General features: G+C 41.8%; 1 protein-coding gene across 1 annotated transcript in view; it reads left to right on the top strand.

Moving 5' to 3' along the window:
- The window catches only part of LOC306934129 (dual specificity testis-specific protein kinase 1), a 28,602-nt gene that overhangs the window by 7,123 nt on the left and 2,856 nt on the right, over positions 1-18,623 (top strand). Inside the window, exons 3-8 of the mRNA XM_079516613.1 lie at positions 2,837-3,030; positions 4,445-4,566; positions 7,147-7,195; positions 7,646-7,795; positions 17,006-17,179; positions 18,000-18,083. Coding sequence (XP_079372739.1) covers positions 2,837-3,030; positions 4,445-4,566; positions 7,147-7,195; positions 7,646-7,795; positions 17,006-17,179; positions 18,000-18,083 — 773 coding nt within the window. The remainder of the gene's footprint in view (positions 1-2,836; positions 3,031-4,444; positions 4,567-7,146; positions 7,196-7,645; positions 7,796-17,005; positions 17,180-17,999; positions 18,084-18,623) is intronic.

The raw sequence follows: 18,623 nt of genomic DNA, 5'->3' as shown, positions 1-18,623 counted from the left end.
TTTGTTTGCTTGTAGGCTATATGCACACATTTTGGGGAAATCACTTGTACACTTGGAGTGAGTGGTTAAAACCAAGTGTGATGTATAATTTCTACAAATTGCAGTACATATCACAAGCTTTGACTCACAATATGATTTGCTATTCAAGTACTTAAATTATATATAAAATAAATCATTAAAATGTATTTATTTCTCCATTTCTGCTAAGCAGCAAGCCATATATGCTTAGATGTTTTCGATTTATATTAATAGGATACATTTGCGCGACTGTAAAGACGAAACAGAAGTTGGGAGGAGGCTAAGATTAGCTCTGAGCTTGTAGATCAGCTATTTTTGGTGACAATATTTGGTTTAGAGGGGAAAAAAGGAGTGGGCCAAGAATGGACCCGTGTTAGTTTTTAGTGTTTAAAAAGACACGCTATTAAAATGAAAGTGAAAGTATAAATTTGCATACTAATTCTGAGTGAGTTATTCTCATGACGTACAGTAGGCTGCTGATGAGGTTCCAGGAAATGACTGGTCTTGGTGCAACTTCTCAATCATAAGTCAAGGGCCTGTAAACACACTGAGACACTAGCTGACATGCTCATCTCTCTGTCTACACGCGTGCACAGTTTTGCACACATACAGATATGCGTACACATCAAAACCCTGACCTGAGCCCTGGGGGAAAATCTCACTTCCTTGCAAACTTGACTTTACTATCTCTTTCATTCCTTTTCAGCTGTGCAGACGTCATTCTGGGGCTGTGATATTTCCTGTCTGTTTGTTTAGTCACTGTGTGTGTGTGTGTGTGTGTGTGTGTGTGTGTGTGTGTGTGTGTGTGTGTGTGTGTGTGTGTGTGTGTGTGTGTGTGTGTGTGATAGCAAACCTTAACCACAGGAAGTCAATTCTTTCACCTTGCTTTACCCTTAACTTGTAAAACGTTGCAGCGTAAAGTCAAGTTAATAACTCTTGTTGGTGCTCACTTTTGTCGGATATCTGTAGACCAAAATTGCCGGCAACAACAACAAGTCAAATTCTTTTGGTTAACAGAGCCTATAAAATAACAGGTTGATTAGTTGCTGAACAGAGCAAGACAGAGTAAGAAATACCTAAGAAAAAAAGATGGGAAGAAGAGGAGAAAGGATGAGCCAGACAGAGGGAGAGGATGTGGAAGACAAAGATGGTAGAGAAGGAGTGAAAGAAAGACAGAGGGAGCATGCAATAGAGTGAGAAAAAGAGAGAAACAGAGAGATGAGAAGGCTGCGCTGTAAGCGTTTCTCTCTGACTGTATGGCGTAGATGCGCTCAAAGTGAAGTGATTGTTATTGTGCAGGGCAAACAAAGGCGTGTGTGCGTGACTGTGTGTGTGACTGTGTGTGTGTGTGTGTGTGTGTGTGTGTGCGTGTGTGCGTGTGTGCGTGTGTGCGTGTGTGCGTGCGTGCGTGCGTGCGTGCGTGCGTGCGTGCGTGCGTGCGTGCGTGCGTGCGTGCGTGCGCGCGCGCGCGCGCGCGCGCGCGCGCTCTCTCCCACGATGAATAGGTTGATTCCCACTCCATTGTCAAAGCCTTGCCAATTGTGTCAGCGTGCCAGCGCGTGCTTCACACCAGCATTATTGTCAGACCAGAGGGCAGTTGTCCTGACAAAAACAAAGTGACTTTAGATGTCGGAGAACAGCCTTCTGTGGTGTAAATATAGGTCAGGATTACCCTGCTTTTTTTGCAGGCTAATCTGAGAAATAACATTGTTTTTGTAGCCCAAAGGGCCTAGAAAGCAGCACTAGAACAGACACATAAAGATCACCTTTTTTCTGGTGATGTGGCTCAATTGTTCGAGGGGTTGTCCGGTAACAGGAGTTTAATAGAAGGATCCCTGGAGTATTCTGCTGTCTTCTGTAATGGAATTGAGGCCTGTCCACTTGATGAAAACCTGAAGGAACTATGCAGGGTCAGGCTGGCCTAGATCAGGATGTGCAAGGAGCATCCATTTAGTTACCAGTGACATGTTAAGCAAGGTAAATACAGTGTCACAACTGCGACTTGTGCAACGGCTAAACATAGTTGCAGTAGTGATGGAAAGGTTTTCTGGTTAGAGAGACCATCCTGTGACCAATCAGTCGTAGGGTTGAGCCCATTCGTGTGTGAACTTGGGAAAGTTGTATGCTCAATAAAAATGTAGTTTAAATACATATGATTAAATAGATTTCCCGGGCTCTGATGTTCAGACCACTCTGATACTGTTTTTATTTGTTTTGATGGAAAAAGTCAGATGTGATGATTCCCCAGCCATGGTGACCCGCAGCAAATCTGTTTGGATAAGTGCATTAGCTGAAAGTTTAATGTACGCAACTAGAAGCTTCATCTATTTATTTTGTTGTTATGCTATGTTAGTAGTTTTGTTTGAGTGTTTGTGCAAATTAACAAACACCTTCATGGTACATTTTTGTTTTGCTTATATGCAAACACTGGGCTTACAAACACTGGGCTGGACACTCTGAGTGACAAGCTCCTGCTCTCCATATTCACCGTCTCTATTTTAGGCAACACATTATTCACAATTCATTGTTTTCATCCCATAAAATGGAGATGTTTTGTTAATCTCATCTAGTGAAAGGTAGAGGAGATAGTGATGAGTGGGTGATTTGAAATTAGGCCTTTTGTTAGCTTCTCTTTCATCTAACCAACACTTTTTACAGTCTCTCTTCAAATGCATTTCAACTGCCTCTCTCTATTGTTGCAGGTAATTATCTGGTCAGCATTGTATGATGCAATTATCAAAAACTACAATGTTTTGTGTGTGTGTGTGTGTGTGTGCGTGTGTGTGTGTGTCTGTGCGTGTACGTACGTACGTTCCAGCGGACATCCCCAGGATGTGTGACGTGGATGTGTCCTCCGAGCCGGCCAGTCCAACGTTGCTTGGCGAGAGCTCTGACCGCTACTACCAAGTGGACCGGTGGCAGAAGCTCCGCACCGCCGTACGCAAGCTCGAGTTCTGGGAGAACTTCAGTGCCGAGCTCGTCGGCACTGGCTTCTTCTCCAAAGTCTATAAGGTAGCATCATCAAATCATGCATGCTTTGATTATTGTTGCTGTTGGGCAGAAACCTCTTACTTTTCATGTTGTTTTCTTGTGTAAATGAATGCTCTAATTCGTTCTACTACAGTGTCACTCAAAAATATCCAGTCTGCTATTTTTAGATATTTTAGTTCTGAAAGGTAACTGTTGTGGACATATGAGGTTATTACTGTAAGATGCCCTGCACAGAAAAATCCTTACGGGTCAATTTGGTTGCATACTCTCAGACACTATACTATACAAATATACTGTCTTTATTACTGTATAATAAAGACTTACTTAATATTGTGACCTTCACTTTGAGACCCAATGCCCACCTCTTACTGTATTCAAAAATATCTTCTCAAGGAAGGTTAAAGAAATCAGTAGGGCTGGGCGATATGGATAAAATATCACATTCTCTTTGACCAAATACCTTGATGTCACAATATTGTATTGCAACCAGAATGTCATCAAATGATAACAATACGATAACGATAATAGCAGATCTATAAGCTGAGCTCACATCGTTTCATGATGTGATATGTCAGCTTGTAGATTGGCTATTTCTGCTATTTTTTTAAACATTGATTAAAACACATATACCATATCACAATAATTACCATATCCAAAATCCTAGATGGTCAAGTCTCATATTACAATATCGATATAATGTTGATATATTGCCCAACCTTAACCTTCACCTTTGTCTGGCCTCCTCTCAAGCCTCAAGCTGCCTCCGTGCCAGGAAGCCTACGTATGGGTGCTGACACCAAAGTTTGCTTTGTTTGAGGATCCTAATTGGGACACTCATTCCACTGTCCCCCTCTAGCCAGCAGCAGCAGTGGAGGCCTGAGCCTGCTGGCCACATTATGCAGCCATGTCCCACTCAGGTCTTACATAACTCACATAGCCCCCATATCAAATTTATATTGGAGTTTTCAGAATTTTGTCAGTTTCAGGCTTTGTGTCTGGTGGAACGTGCTAGAAAGAGATGCGAGTACAATGGCTGGATTGGGATTGTTAGGGTTAGTTACATGAGGGAATGGGGAATGAGGGAGGATCATTTTGACTTTTAATGTGTTATATTATGTCACTGTCTGAAACAGTCAGAGCGAGGAGGGATTAAGACATAGCTGATGGATAGTCATTGTCCAGTACAATTACACAATTTCAACTGTAGAAAATGCTGCTCAACACATTTTACAGTACATACTTTTTCAGTGAATTGCGATTGTAGAGTGAAGAGCAGCTGGCATCGTGGGTGCTCTGTGAAGTAACACAATTTCCCACTGTCATTCACTGCCCCATTGTCCCTGGAGAGACCGAGTATACCGGGCTCTCCCCCAATTAATTCCGACAATCTCCACTGCTATTAAAAATGAACTTTTGATATTGGTATGTCTGTCAGGTGGTGCACAATACCAGTCATAAGGTGATGGTGGTGAAAATCTATAAAAACGATGTGGACCAGGACAGCATTGTACGAGAGATCAGTCTGCTACAGAAGCTTTCCCACCCCAACATCGTCAGGTACAGTAGTGTGTGTGTGAGTGTGTGTGTGTGCGTGTGTGTGCATGTGTGTGCGTGCGTGTATGCATGCGTGCGTGCGTGCGTGCGTGCGTGCGATATATAGAATAGAAGTAGAACAGTAGACCTATAACATGTCATTATTGTCATTATTATTATGTATTATTATTTATGCGTATGGGTGTGTGCACTACACGCTCCTCAAATAAACTAAACGTACTAGACGTCTCTTTCTCTCATGCCCTCCTCTCTTACTCTGGCCAGGACGGGTCTTAATTTGCAGGCCCGTTAAAAGCAGACGGTCGTAGCCGGCCGTTGAGCCACCATGTTGACTGTAGTTCAGACATTGTTCCAATTACCTCTCTCCGTCTGGAGGGGGGACAAGTTATACAGATTATAACTTCATCTTTAAAATGAGTTTGTAGCCAGTTATCAGCATATGGACTTGGCTGGAATATTCACCACAAAATGAAAACTGGATGTACCATATTACATTACATATCTTAATTTTGAATGCCGCAGAAGTGCAGCTTTTTTGTTCTTGACGGTGAGAGTTACAGTGACAGTACAAATGAAACGGGACCTTGGTAATGCAATTTAACACCACTCCCACTGTCTACAGTGGTTACATGAGATAAGAAGTGAGATAGGCGGAATGTTTACCTAAGCAATCTTATTTTTAGCCATTTAGCAAGGTCATGCCAGGTTGCATATCGCAGCATGGTGTATGTGCGGAGCTGCCTGCGTAGAGAGGTGATTGTGTAAGCCCGAGGTGTCAAGAGGTACCTGGCACCCAGCATCCTGCCTCCACAGTAATCCAATAATGAGGCTGTAATATCCGTGTCTGTGAAAAATGGTGTTTGTAGAAGCCAGCGTTGCCTAGGATTCAACGTCACTGTCCCACTTTAAGTGAAGCATTGAATTGGTCTTGAATAACAGCCTCCAGGTTAATTGTTATTAGTTTAAAAGAAGATGGTCCATGGAGACCAGACATAGGTATAATTTGCACCTGGCTCGCTGATAACAAACCTTCTTTACACCTGGGAAAAACGTAATCCATTCTCTTTGGATCAAATCTCAAATCTCAGCAAGGCAGGCGGCTTCTCAGTTAAAGTAGGTGACAATATTATCACATGAAAATTGAATGAAATGAAATTACCTATCTGGGTTCCATCCTGGAGACAAATCTTTCCGGTGATAAAATGGCCACCAACATAATCAAATAGGTCAACCAAAGAACAAGATTCCTGTACAGGATCTCCTCACTTGTCAACAAAAACACCTTGAAGACCCTAACAGGAGCCCTCGTACAAGGTTTCTTCGACTATGCATGCACCTCTTGGTACCACAGGACCTCAAAGGCCCTTAAAACAAGGCTTCAGACTTCCCAAAACAAACTGGTCAGGCTACTACTTGGCTTCACTCCCCGAACCCACCTCACCCCTGCCCATTTTGATAGGCTGGAATGGTTTAGGGTTGAGGACAGAGTACAGCATCTTGCAATGGGTCTGGTCTACAAGATTCGCTACACCACCAAGATACCCATGTACCTGTCTAAATACTTCCTTAATGTCAATGAAGTCCACACTCACAAACACCAGAGGGAGTTCAACAAACCACGTGGCACGTGCATGTAAATCGCTCTGGATTAAGTCTGCTAAATGCCTAAATTGTCAATTGTAACCCAGAGGGGTTACAATTCCCCAAGGAATTAAATTAATTTCGCTCCTATGCAGAGACGAAATGTTTTTATAATCGTCATGGGGGCGCCGTGCCCGCCGCAACGGGGGAAAAAGTTTTTTTTTTTTATTCCACCCAAGCGTTTAGGTTCTAAACACTTATTTGTAACACTCTTTAAACGTGTCACAGTGTTTGTAGATTATAAGAGCATGTTTGTTTAAATGCCATGATTGCAGCACTGAGTCATCTGGTAGGCTACTCCTTTTCATTGTGAACAAACTTGTAGCCTAAGCAGAGTACAGTACTGTACCCTACCTTAAACAAGATTAGCATTTGAATGCCGGAGAAAAGGTGTTAACGTGCGTTCAGACTTGGATGGTTAGAGCTGCGCCATTACATACAAAGTCAATGCAAAGACGAGAATTACGCGAACGGGCGCGGCGCGAACTGGCGCGGTACAAACGGGACGAACCGACTAGGCGAATATACTGTACATATTCAGGTCTAATTCATCACGGGGGCTCGAGCCCCGCCGCCCCCACGGAGTCTACGTCACTGCTCCTATGCCACTAAATGTGGAATGCCCTACCAACAGCCATTAAGAATCCTTTGACTCCTTCAAAACCGCTCTCAAATAGCACCTACGGATGGCTGCAATTCGAAACTGGTCCCTGTAAATTAAGTCTAAGCTTGTATTGACTTTTCGTTTGAAATGTCAAATTCTCCATACTGTGAAATAAAAAATTCAATCAATCAATCAATAGGTGAAATATCATGATGTCTGTCAAGACTTTTGATCCTGAGAAGAAACGTGATGCAAATGTCATTCTGCTTATGAAGAGGAAAATCAAAATAAAATATATTTGGATTTAAATATTCAAAATAGCTTTCCCATTCCTTTAGATATCTCGGGATCTGTGTGAAGGAGGACAAACTTTACCCCATACTAGAGGTGAGTTCTGTGAGTCCTTTCTGTGTATGTCCACTGTGTCGACAGCAACAGACTAGAGGTGAGTTCTGTGAGTCCTTTCTGTGTATGTCCACTGTGTCGACAGCAACATACTAGAGGTGAGTTCTGAGAGTCCTTTCTGTGTATGTCCACTGTGTCGACAGCAACAGACTAGAGGTGAGTTCTGAGAGTCCTTTCTGTGTATGTCCACTGTGTCGACAGCAACAGATTGCTCTTCATATTAATGTGAGTCCGTTCTGTGTATGTCCACTGTGTCAACAGCAACAGATTGCTCTGCATATTAATGTGTTAAATATGATATGTAAATATAGATTGGTTTTATTGATTTACTGTATAATTATAATCCAGCATGAGGTTGGACTGTTCCATTACATTGGAGTCGAGGGTGTGTGACACTGTACTGTATAAAAGATGTGATTGAACCATTTCCAGTATGTGAATGGGGGATGTCTGGAAGAGCTGCTGGCCAGGAAAGACACACCCCTCAGCTGGAGAGAAAAGGTTGATCTGGCCTGTGACATCATCAGGGGAATGATCTACCTGCACTACAAGAACATCTACCACAGAGACCTCAACTCCAAGGTACCTGCCACCTTTGGAGCATTTATATTTCTTTGATATTTATATGATTTTGTATGTAATATCTTTATCTGATATTATATATTTTATACAGATTACAGAAGTATGCCTTCCAAACTGAAGAATTGGATCTCCTAACAACACCTTAAATGTAAAATGCAGTTACAAAGTTAAAAACAGTTACAAAACAGTTACAAAAAAAGTTACAAAAATATGCCCCCCTGGGCCAAATAGAAAATTGTATATCCAAACAAAATAAAACAAAACATTTATTAACAAGGTGATGCATGGGAAACATGTTTCATCCTATCTGCACATAACATAAATCAATGTAATTACGTATTTGTAACTCTAATTATATGCTCACAGCCTGAGCCATCTAACAGGCTATCTACTGTACAGTAAATGGGTAGAGGGGCATTTGACTGAATCCCCTGGCGTGATACATAATTAACAGGTCACTAAATAGAGCACACAGCCCCTCAACCCAACCTCAACAAGTATAATGAGCAACGAACAACAAACCCCACCACAACCTTTTCCCTCTGCCCTGCATTCCAGCCCTCAGCCTCCCAGTCTGTTACTCCAACCTCTCAGCATCCAGCCCCCTCTGACTACACTGCTGCAATGTGTGGCTATTGGCCAGTCTGTTACTCAAACCTCTCAGCATCCAGCCCCCTCTGACTACACTGCTGCAATGTGTGGCTATTGGCCATAACATTTGGTAACACGGATCAACTCGGTATTCTCTGTTGACGGTGCGGAAAACATACTAACGTACAAATACATTCTAATATTAAACAATATTATATGATTCATTTATTTATTCATTTATGTATTTACCAATTAGGAATGCACAATCCAGCAGGTTTCAATATATTATCTGTTAAATGGTAAAAAGTAATTATCTTAATACGCAGACAACAACATACGGTATGTAATTTAATCAATCACAGAACCATATATAATTAGGTCCAGTTGCCAGGTAATTGAATAAGGGAAAACAAGACCAGCCTATTGTCATGTTAATATGGTAACACTGTCACTGGACACTGAAGCCCTCAGTCACTCTCTCTGCACACATTACGCACACACACACCGTCTCATTTTCACTTTGCATGAGAAAGTAGAGGCCCCTTCCAAAACAGCAGTGATGTTGAACTGTTTTCAATGTAGTGGTTCTGGGACCCACGGGTGGTCATTCAAGTGGTTCCCAAGGAAATTGAATGGGTCCCCAATAACATGTTTCTCTCTCTCTCTCTCTCTCTCTCTCTCTCTCTCTCTCTCTCTCTCTCTCTCTCTCTCTCTCCCACTCTAGCTAGGCGGGAAATAGCTGTTTTCAATACATGATAGTTCAGTTGGTGATGAAAGCATGAAATTTGGCACAGATGACCTTCATATGACCCTAATCGATAATCAACCTCCGGCCACGCAGAATTCCAATTTTTTCAAGGTGGCCAGCCAGTTTTAAAAATGGCTGCAACTGTACATACGTTTTTGGACTATATGACTTTGCTGGGGCTGTAAATATTTTATTTCCCCTCAATTTGATATAAGAGAATATGTTCTGGAGGTATTTCTACCAAGTACGATATAAAAAGTAACATTAGGTTCCAATATGGTGGCATGTTTTCCAATATGGCTGCCGATAAATTGCATAACTGTACTACTCATGATTCATGGCTCATGGTTAATCCACAGTTGGTGATACAAGCATGACATTTGGCACAGACCTTTATACCACCCTAATTGGTAATCAACCTCGGGCCATGCATAATTCCTCAATTTTTCAAGATGGCCACCAGGTTTCACCAGTTGAAACTGGGCCTATGTTTTGGACTATATCCTTTTGCTGAGACTGTAATATTTTTTTATTTCCCCCTCATTTTGATATAAGAGAATATGTTCTGGGGGTATTTCTACAAAGTAAGATCAGAAATAACCTTAGGTTCCAATATGGTGACATGTTTTCCAATATGGCTGCCGATAAATTGCATGAATGTACATCTGCTCATGGATAATACACAGACCGGATACAAGCATGAAATATGGCACAGATCACCTTTATACCACCCTAATTGGTAATCAACCTCGTGCCATGCAGAATTCCTCAATTTGGGAAGATGCCTGAAGCCCAAAAGCCCAATTGACAAGTTTTTATTGTGTTATTGCAGTACCAGGGTACACTGGTTGACATAGCTGTGATACTCAGCATGGGGTTCAATGCTAATACATTTTCTAGTTTCCTAAATGCTGTTTAGCTTGCCCCAAATTAAAGTTAAACAGCCGCACCTGAATTGACATGATGTGCCAGCGCGGGAGAGCCGAGCCAAGGAAGACAGGGCTTTAGTCTTTCGGAAGGTGTACAGATCATATAGGAAATTCATAGCATTGGATGAATGATCGGACTGGGGGTAGGATAGTGATGTTACTGAGCCCAGCCCAGTTGTATCCCATAATTATTGTAGTGTATTTTTTGCCAGGTGGAAACCTGGCATACAACAGCTCATTTTATTTTAGTGACCTAGTCATGATTGACTGCCCCTATTAAAGCCAATGTATGTGGTCAGACTCCCAGTCTGACCACATACTCTGAAATGCCGCTTAAGCTATATGAGACTTGTGTAGCAAATCGCGTAGTAGCAACCTAGTCATGATTGGCTGCCTCCGAAGCCCTCACACGACGCAACGCGGCCATAACAAAACACAGTGATTGAACTAACAAAGTTGTTTTTACAAAATTAATTGCATGCCAATTATTTTTGACCCCAGGCAACTTGATGATGGAATTCAGTTGACACTTGAACAAAGCTACATACCAAGACTCATGGTAACAGTTAAAAACATCAACATTGGAAAGAAAAAGGAAGTTAATATCAGAAGAGAAGTGTAAAGTATCTTCGGCTAAATTCACTCGCAGCAGCCTTAAAAGTAACATCTGCCCATTTGCGCCACATTTTAAAGTGATTTGGTAGCTTTTGAATGACCTGTAACAAGACAGACAAAACTAAGAATCTGCACAAAGCCATAACTGCATACCAAGCTGCAAAGATGTGCCAAAAACCTTCACCAAGCTTTATCGCATCTAAGTTTGTGTATGGTGATGGTGACCATATTTCAAAATATGCCACGCTATTTGAACCTAGGTCATTGAAAACCTAAATGGATCCTGTGTATGGTACTTATTAATACAATTATTATTTAAGCACATGTGGTGTTGGAGCTCATGTTATAAGATCATGTGGATTAACCATAATCATTTATCGGCAGCAATACTGGAAAACATGACGCCATATTGGAACCTAATGTTATTTCTGATCTTACTTGGTAGAAATGCCTCCAGAACATGTTCTCTTATATCAAAATGAGGGGGAAATTAAAAAATACTGCCCCTGCAAAAGGATATAGTCAAAAACGTAGGCCCAGTTGAAGCCATTTCAACTGGCAAAAACTGGCGACCATCTTGTAAAATGGAGGAATTATGCGTGGCCCGAGGTTGATTACCAATTAGGGTGGTATAAAGGTAATCTGTGCCAAATGTCATACTTGTATCACCAACTGTGGATTAACCATGAACAGATGTACAGTTATGCAATTTATCGGCAGCCATATTGGAAAACATGCCACCGTATTGGAACTTAATGTTATTTTGTATCTTACTTGGTAGAAATACCTCCAGGACATATTCCCTTAGGTGGAAATCAAAGATTCAGCCTCAGCAAAGTGCTATAGTCCAAAATATAGGTCCAGTTGCAGCCATTTTTAAAACTGGCGGCCATCTTGACAAATTTAGGAATTCTGCATGGCCCAAGGTTGATTATGAATTAGGGTGTCATGAAGGTGATCTGTGCCAAATGTCATGTTTCTATCACCAACTGTGCATTAACCATGAGCAGATGTACATTTATGCAGTTTATTGGCAGCCATATTGGAAAACATGCCGCCATATTGAAACCTAAAGTTATTTTGATCTTCTCTTATATCAAAATGATGGTGAAATCAAAGATTTAAAGCCCTAGCAAAGTGATATAGTCCAAAACGTATAGGTCCAATTGCAAACTGGCGGCCATCTTGAAAAATGGTGGAATTCTGCGTGGCCCGAGGTTGATTATCAATTAGGGTCATATGAAGGTCATCTGTGCCGAATTTCATGCTTTCATCACCAACTGAACTATCACATCAATTTCCCGCCTATATAGCTACTCTCTTAAATTGTATCTATGTTGAACTAATCATAAAACCTAAATTGGCCAAATTTGAAAACTTTATTTGTAAAAGAAAACAATGTTCAAATGTCACTATCATCTAAAATTCAGTTATTCAAATTAAAATATATAGAACATTAAGTATGTAATACCAGTAATGGTATAGAACGTAACTATTTCTAGCATATAGGCTACTGAAATTAATATTTACAATTTACAATTTAGGCATTTAGCAGATGCTCTTAATCCAGATCTACAATTATTTCTTGATTGAAAATATGTAGATTGGAGCAGAAGTTATTAACACATTCCATCGAAAAATATCCCAGGTCGTGAACTCTCCCTCTTGGGCTCTCTCTCCTCCTCTTCTCTCTTTCACTTACTGTCTTTCTTGCCCCCTTCTCTCTCTCTTTCTCTCAAACTCGGTCTCTCTCTCTCTCAATCTATCTCTCCCTCTCTCCTGTGATTTTCCTATTTGTCTCCCAACCCCTCTCACATTCAGTGGTAAACGACCAGTGAATATGATGTTGTCCTCGGTTACTGACATTCACCACGTCAGCAAAGGGAAGGGCTGACATTTAATTTGGCCCTACTCTCAACTGTGGCATTGTAATTGCCGCCCCCCCAACCCCCCCTTTCTGCGTGAAAGTGTTTCCCAAGTCTCGTTTCTGTCTCCCCCAGATTCAGATCCCCGGCGTACTGAAACCATTATACTTGGCACCGTCAAGTAGCCATTTATCTTCACACTAACAAACAATTGCTTTGCTCACAGGGTCTGGGAATAGTCCAAATGAGCAAAAACATGGTGGGGATTAATTGCTGAAGGATTAACACAAGTTCTCAAGTTCCCATGTTTTCAATGTTAGAAAGAATTGTGGTTCAGTTAACTGGGAGCCAGCATGTCTATGACATCTATGGCCTCTCATAATATCTCATACAGAAGAACTGTTGTTGAATTTGTCATGTGTTTACCATAGCCATGGGTTTGGGACTCGAAATCTTTGAAGCTGGAGTTTAGTGAGAGCATTATTTTAAGGAACATGGCACAGTTTATATGAAGGTACAACGGACCAACACCAAGCCTTCATGCCAGCATGCATCTCAAGCCTAAATGGAAGGATTAACTTCTCGTCTGGAATTAAGTCTTAACTATTTTTGAGGGGCGGTAGGTAGCCCCTCCTACAGTATGTCCAGCTTTGAGGGTGTGTGTAAACACAAACATTGTCCTAACACAAACATTAAATTCCATTGATAATGAATGGCAATGTTTTAGTGTTTGTGTAAACACAAACATTACGTAAACACAAACATTGAAGACAAAAGTGAGGACGCAAATTGTGATTGGCCGGAATGAGATAATATATGATGATGTACGATGATAAGAGTGCCCCTCACTTCATACGGGTGTGATTTTTCAATATCATATCAGATTCTTTATGCATATAGAGCCACCCTGTGTAGCGGTTAGAGCATACTGTACGCCTTTCATGCAGAAGGTTGTGGGTTCGAACCCTGCCTGTGGTCGACGTCTTTCTCCTCTGCAAGGGGATGCAGTCACAATGGAGTGTGAACGCCAAAATCAAATGGGTTCAGATCTGAGCCATGTTTCCAGCAGGAGGCACATCTGTCCTAGATGGGAGTCTCCAGACGTAAAAACAGATGATGATGGTGATGAGTATGATGATGTACTCACTGTATATACATCAAATTAGTTCTGGTCTGGATGATTCATGACTAATGCAGACTTACTAGGCAGTGATATTCAGTTATGTGTCATGGACGTCTGAGTGTAATTACCCAAGTACAGTCAATCAAAACAAACTAAATAGAAATACCAATATCAGTTTGGATGCTTCCTTATTGATTTTGGCTTTTCTCTATTAACTCTCAATTATTTTAAGTTATACTATTGATCCCGATATGGATATTCAATCTAGTCCTCAGTCATGCAGTGCCTGAGGATCAGCTCCAGCTCTGAGGCCAGTGCCTTGGTCACAGCCACAGGCACTGGTAGAATTATGGCCCTAACATGGGAAGGCACCCACATCATCTTGGAAAAGAACTCCACATAGAAAGGTTCCAGCATTCTTGCTGTGATGCAATGGTTAGGACTGTGAACAGTCCTAACCATTGAGCCACTGTGCCACACTAATATTCATTATATCCCTCAAACTATTCCTGAATCTGTTGGTGCAGGACCAAATGCTATTTCAATTTCAATTGTGCTATTCCTTGTTAGTTCCCAGAAACGTGTTGCTTTCCTTGGCGGCGAGTCGAGAAGCCAGAGCTAAATTTAGTGGTCAGACTTGGGACTGGAACTGCACCAGCAGAGCTGCGTAATGACAGGCTACTGAATGGAAAATACTATTGAAAAGAGAAACCGAGACATACTACAGAGAGAGAGAGAGAGAGAGAGTGAGCAAGAGAGAGAGTGAAACAGCCTTTAGTGGCTACTGTAATAGAGGCCAGATGTTGTGACTCCAGAACCAGCCGTGCCCCCGTCAGCCTGCTCTCACTCATAAGCACGTCTTGTTTTGAGACCCCCCCCCCCCCCCCCCCCCCCCCCCCACACACACACACACACACACACACACACACACACACACACCTAGTGTACCTCTGAGAAGCAACCCCTCCGTCTTCTACCGCTCTCTCCATCCATCTGTCCCTCGATCCTTGCCTTTGTACATCTTATGCTCTTCTCTCTCCTACTGTTTCTCCATCCATCTCTTCCACTGTCCTTTTCCCTCTGCCCTGCATTCCAGCCTTCAGCCTCTCCGTCTGTGACTCAAACCTCTTGATATGCAGCATCCAGCCCCCTCTGACCACAGGGCTGCAATTTGTGGCTATTGGCCATGCATGTGGTACTCCTGGGAGTATGGACAGTAATGTATGGGGAAGTCAGAGGATTGAGAGGAACTTTGACACATATTTTACGTATTTTAACTAACATGGATCAACAATAGTACCAGTCCAAGACCAGATCTCAAATCTCGGTCAAATCTTGGTATTTCTTTTTACCATTTTACAGTTCAGTACCACATAATAAGGGTAGTTAAAGTATGATAAGGTAAGTTTTAAACTTTATGGTAAGACTTGATTAATCTCTCGAGGGTAGATTTACTTAATTTGGTCATTTAGTACAATAGGTACCACCAGCAGTAGAAAGTAAGTGCACAAGATTGGAATAGCAATGAGTAAACAGTTCTCCACATAGTACACCTTGACCATACTGTTGTGGAGTTGAGTCATGTGCCATGGAGGGCTTACTGTATGTGCATGTAGGTTTCCATTACAGCTTGACACTAATCAGCTGGAGTAGTATTTGGTGGGATGCTATTGCTATTGTCCTAAGACTTTCTGTTGTGTTGTGTGAACTGTCCATTAGCCAGGTTAGGGCTGAATTATTTAGTGTGGTGAGAAGGTGTTGACTGATGGCTGAGCCTACTGGGCTTCCTGTCTGCCTACTCTGTGGGCTTCAAGCTGAATGGCGACCATTTTATCGACATATTATAAAGATTGGCCCCAGGCATGACGCCTTTATCTGCTATGTGCAAATGGACATGAGTTGTGATGGGAGGGGGTGGAACAAATCAAACATTTTAAAAATTGCATTCACATTGATTGATTGAAAATGTGCAGAATGGGACTTGTTTACATTAAGGGTCCTCAATTTTCAATTCATCAGAACATGTAAAGACATATAAATATACACATCTATGCATAACAATAGAAATCATCATACACAGTTAGAAAAAAGGGAAGATTGTGACTCATAGCAAACCCATGATTTGTCTAGAATCCTTCTCACCCTGGTATCTTTCATCTCAAGAGTTGTATAAGAAGAGTAACTTCTTATAGGACAATCAGAATCAGAATTACATAATGTAGAAACTATAGAGTTATAAAGGATAGAGGGCAGATTGCATGGAAGTTGCTCAGTGGCATTTTGAAGCACCCGGAAGAACTTCCGCATTTTTGAGCGGTGCCTCCTCTCCATTACGCAGCTATGTGTGTCCGTATGTCTCTGTGTCTGTATGTATGTCCGAGCACGGACAGCTGCAACACCTAAAGTGGCCAGTAAAGTACAGCACAGAGAAAAGTGGCACTACTACTGGGGGACCCAGTAACACGGTAACTCTGTCATTTCTTGACCGTTTCGGACACGGGGTGGCTCGCCGGAACTGGGCCTGACCCTGAGCGCGTTCCTGGGGGTCTGGATATTTCCAAAAATAATCAGTACAGTAGAGAGCACAGTACACTACAATACAGTATACAGAGCACAGTACAGGAACTATAAATACATGTATAGTTGCACGGCTCAGTTCAGTCACACAGGTGTGATTTTTGATTTGGGCAGCAAAATTTGGTGCCCAAAATGCAGAAGTGCTCGATGTTAAACCCCATCTGCACGGGGTTTCCTCATGCTAAATGCACAGGCCCGCCTGCAGTCCCATCTCTGACCAGTAGGGCCGAGCACTTCAACGTGGGCCAGCCCTTCTGGGGGCTTGGTAGAAACATACAATAGTCAATACCATGATAACTTGCCTCCATGTTTCAAATCAATTTCCACAGTTGTACATTGCCCTCTGCTGGCAGGAAATAGCCACTGTAATAATCCCTGTTGTAAAGTGAGGACAGGACTATTTGTTGATTTGTTTGATGATAAACATTAAGCTAGACAAACAAGAAGTTAGAACACATGTGAAATGTGTCCTCTGCATATTCGTCTGTATATCTTGTCTGCCTATCTCTTGTAATTAATTTCCTTTATTCCACCACTAATAATAATAGAGAGGGGAGTTGGAGGGAGACAGAGAGAGATAGAGAGAGAGAGAGAGAGGGGGGATAGAGAGGGGGGAGAGAGAGTTTGGATTGGGTATGTCATATCCCAGAACGGGTATGGACTAGTACCGGTAATAATAATAATAAATTATACATTTTATTTGTATTGCATTTTTCACGATACTCAATACCCAGACCATATCTTCTTGTCTCTGTCCTCCAGAACTGTCTGATCAGCGTGACATCACGGGGCAGAGAGGCGCTGGTGACAGACTTCGGCCTGGCCAGGGAGGTAGTGGAAGCGGCAGTCAAAGATCCTGGCAGAAAGCTGTCCCTCGTAGGCTCTGCCTTCTGGATGGCCCCTGAGATGCTCCGTGGGGAGCCATATGACCGCAAGGTACTGAACAAAACTCCTTGGACTCATTAGTGTAACTTACTAAAACTGTGTTATGATGCAACGTTTTCACTGTTTTATGTGGCTGTATGTAATGGCCTGATATGATAAGCTTAAAGGACCACTTCATGCATTTTCAACCGGTCTTCATATAATTGGTCCTCACTAATCCTCATTCAAAGATGGTACCATTTCTGTGTACTCTCTCTCTCCTCGTCTCAGTGGACAGTTCAGAAACCAGAGTGCACTGCAGAGTAAACAGAAATTGTGTCATCTTATAATGAGCATTAGTGAAGACCAATTATATTATACAGTATGAAGATATGGAAATGGGTTCTTCTTTAAAGGGCCATTCACACTGAGCACTATAAAAATATAGTTTTAAAAAACGTTCCAAGTCAAGTGGATGGCAGAGTTCACACTGACTATAAAAATTACAATGGTGAATGATATAGTTATAGTTTTCTTTATAGTTTAATATATAGTCACATATAAAGGTCTATGTAAAGCCTCTTCCGGCTCTGGGGTGTGTGTTTTTGAGAGGGGGCAATATCTTGAAAATGACATAACGTCGCTGTCGGGTGGAAACCTTGTATGTCCAAAACTGTTCCTTTTTTATATAGCCAAGCTCACAATGTTGTAAGCTCTGCTAGATCTGCTAGTTTCACTACTTTTGTCTGACACTCTTGTATGACAATGTACTGCATTAATTTACGAAAAATATATAAGAAGTAGAAACATGAAGTTATGAGGTTTCTGCCTGACGGCACCGATATCCTTGTGTATTACTGACTGACAGTGTGTTGCATGGTTTGACTGGCAGGTTGATGTGTTTTCCTTTGGGATTGTACTTTGTGAGATACTGGCCAGAATCCCAGCTGACCCAGAGATACTGCCCAGAACACAGGTGGAGTTTTTACCTGTATTTACCTTGGAGAAAGTCTTTTACAGCAATGCCCTACTTTTCACTTTACATTTAATGGTATGGTATTCAAACCCAGGACAGGAGCTCGACAGCTGAACATTTCAAGTAAATTAGGCTTAAGACTCAATAAATCATTAAAGTTTAAGATTTCTTTATTATAGACCAGGGGTTGTCAATGTTTTTGACAACCCCCTGAAATAATTTGGCGACCCCCCCAAGGGGTTGTGACCCCCAGGTTGAGAACTACTGTTATAGACCACTGAAGTCTGACTTCACTGCCGCTAGAGGTCACTGTTTCACTGATTTGTGTTTTTGTTATTTGTGTTGTATTCTCCATAGGGGGATTTTAGATTGCCTCATATAAGAATTATGTTGTAATCCCCATAGGGGATCTTAGATCGCCTCATATAAGAATTACAGTATGTTCCAAAATAAACTCATCCAGGATTTTCTGCCAGGGAGATGGCTCTACATTGATTATGATGTTAATTCATATTTGATACAGCCTGTTTCTGGAGAAAA

Source organism: Electrona antarctica (genome assembly GCF_951216825.1).
Source record: "Electrona antarctica genome assembly, chromosome: 12".
Taxonomy (NCBI): domain Eukaryota; kingdom Metazoa; phylum Chordata; class Actinopteri; order Myctophiformes; family Myctophidae; genus Electrona; species Electrona antarctica.
This window is presented reverse-complemented; position numbering and strand designations above follow the sequence as displayed.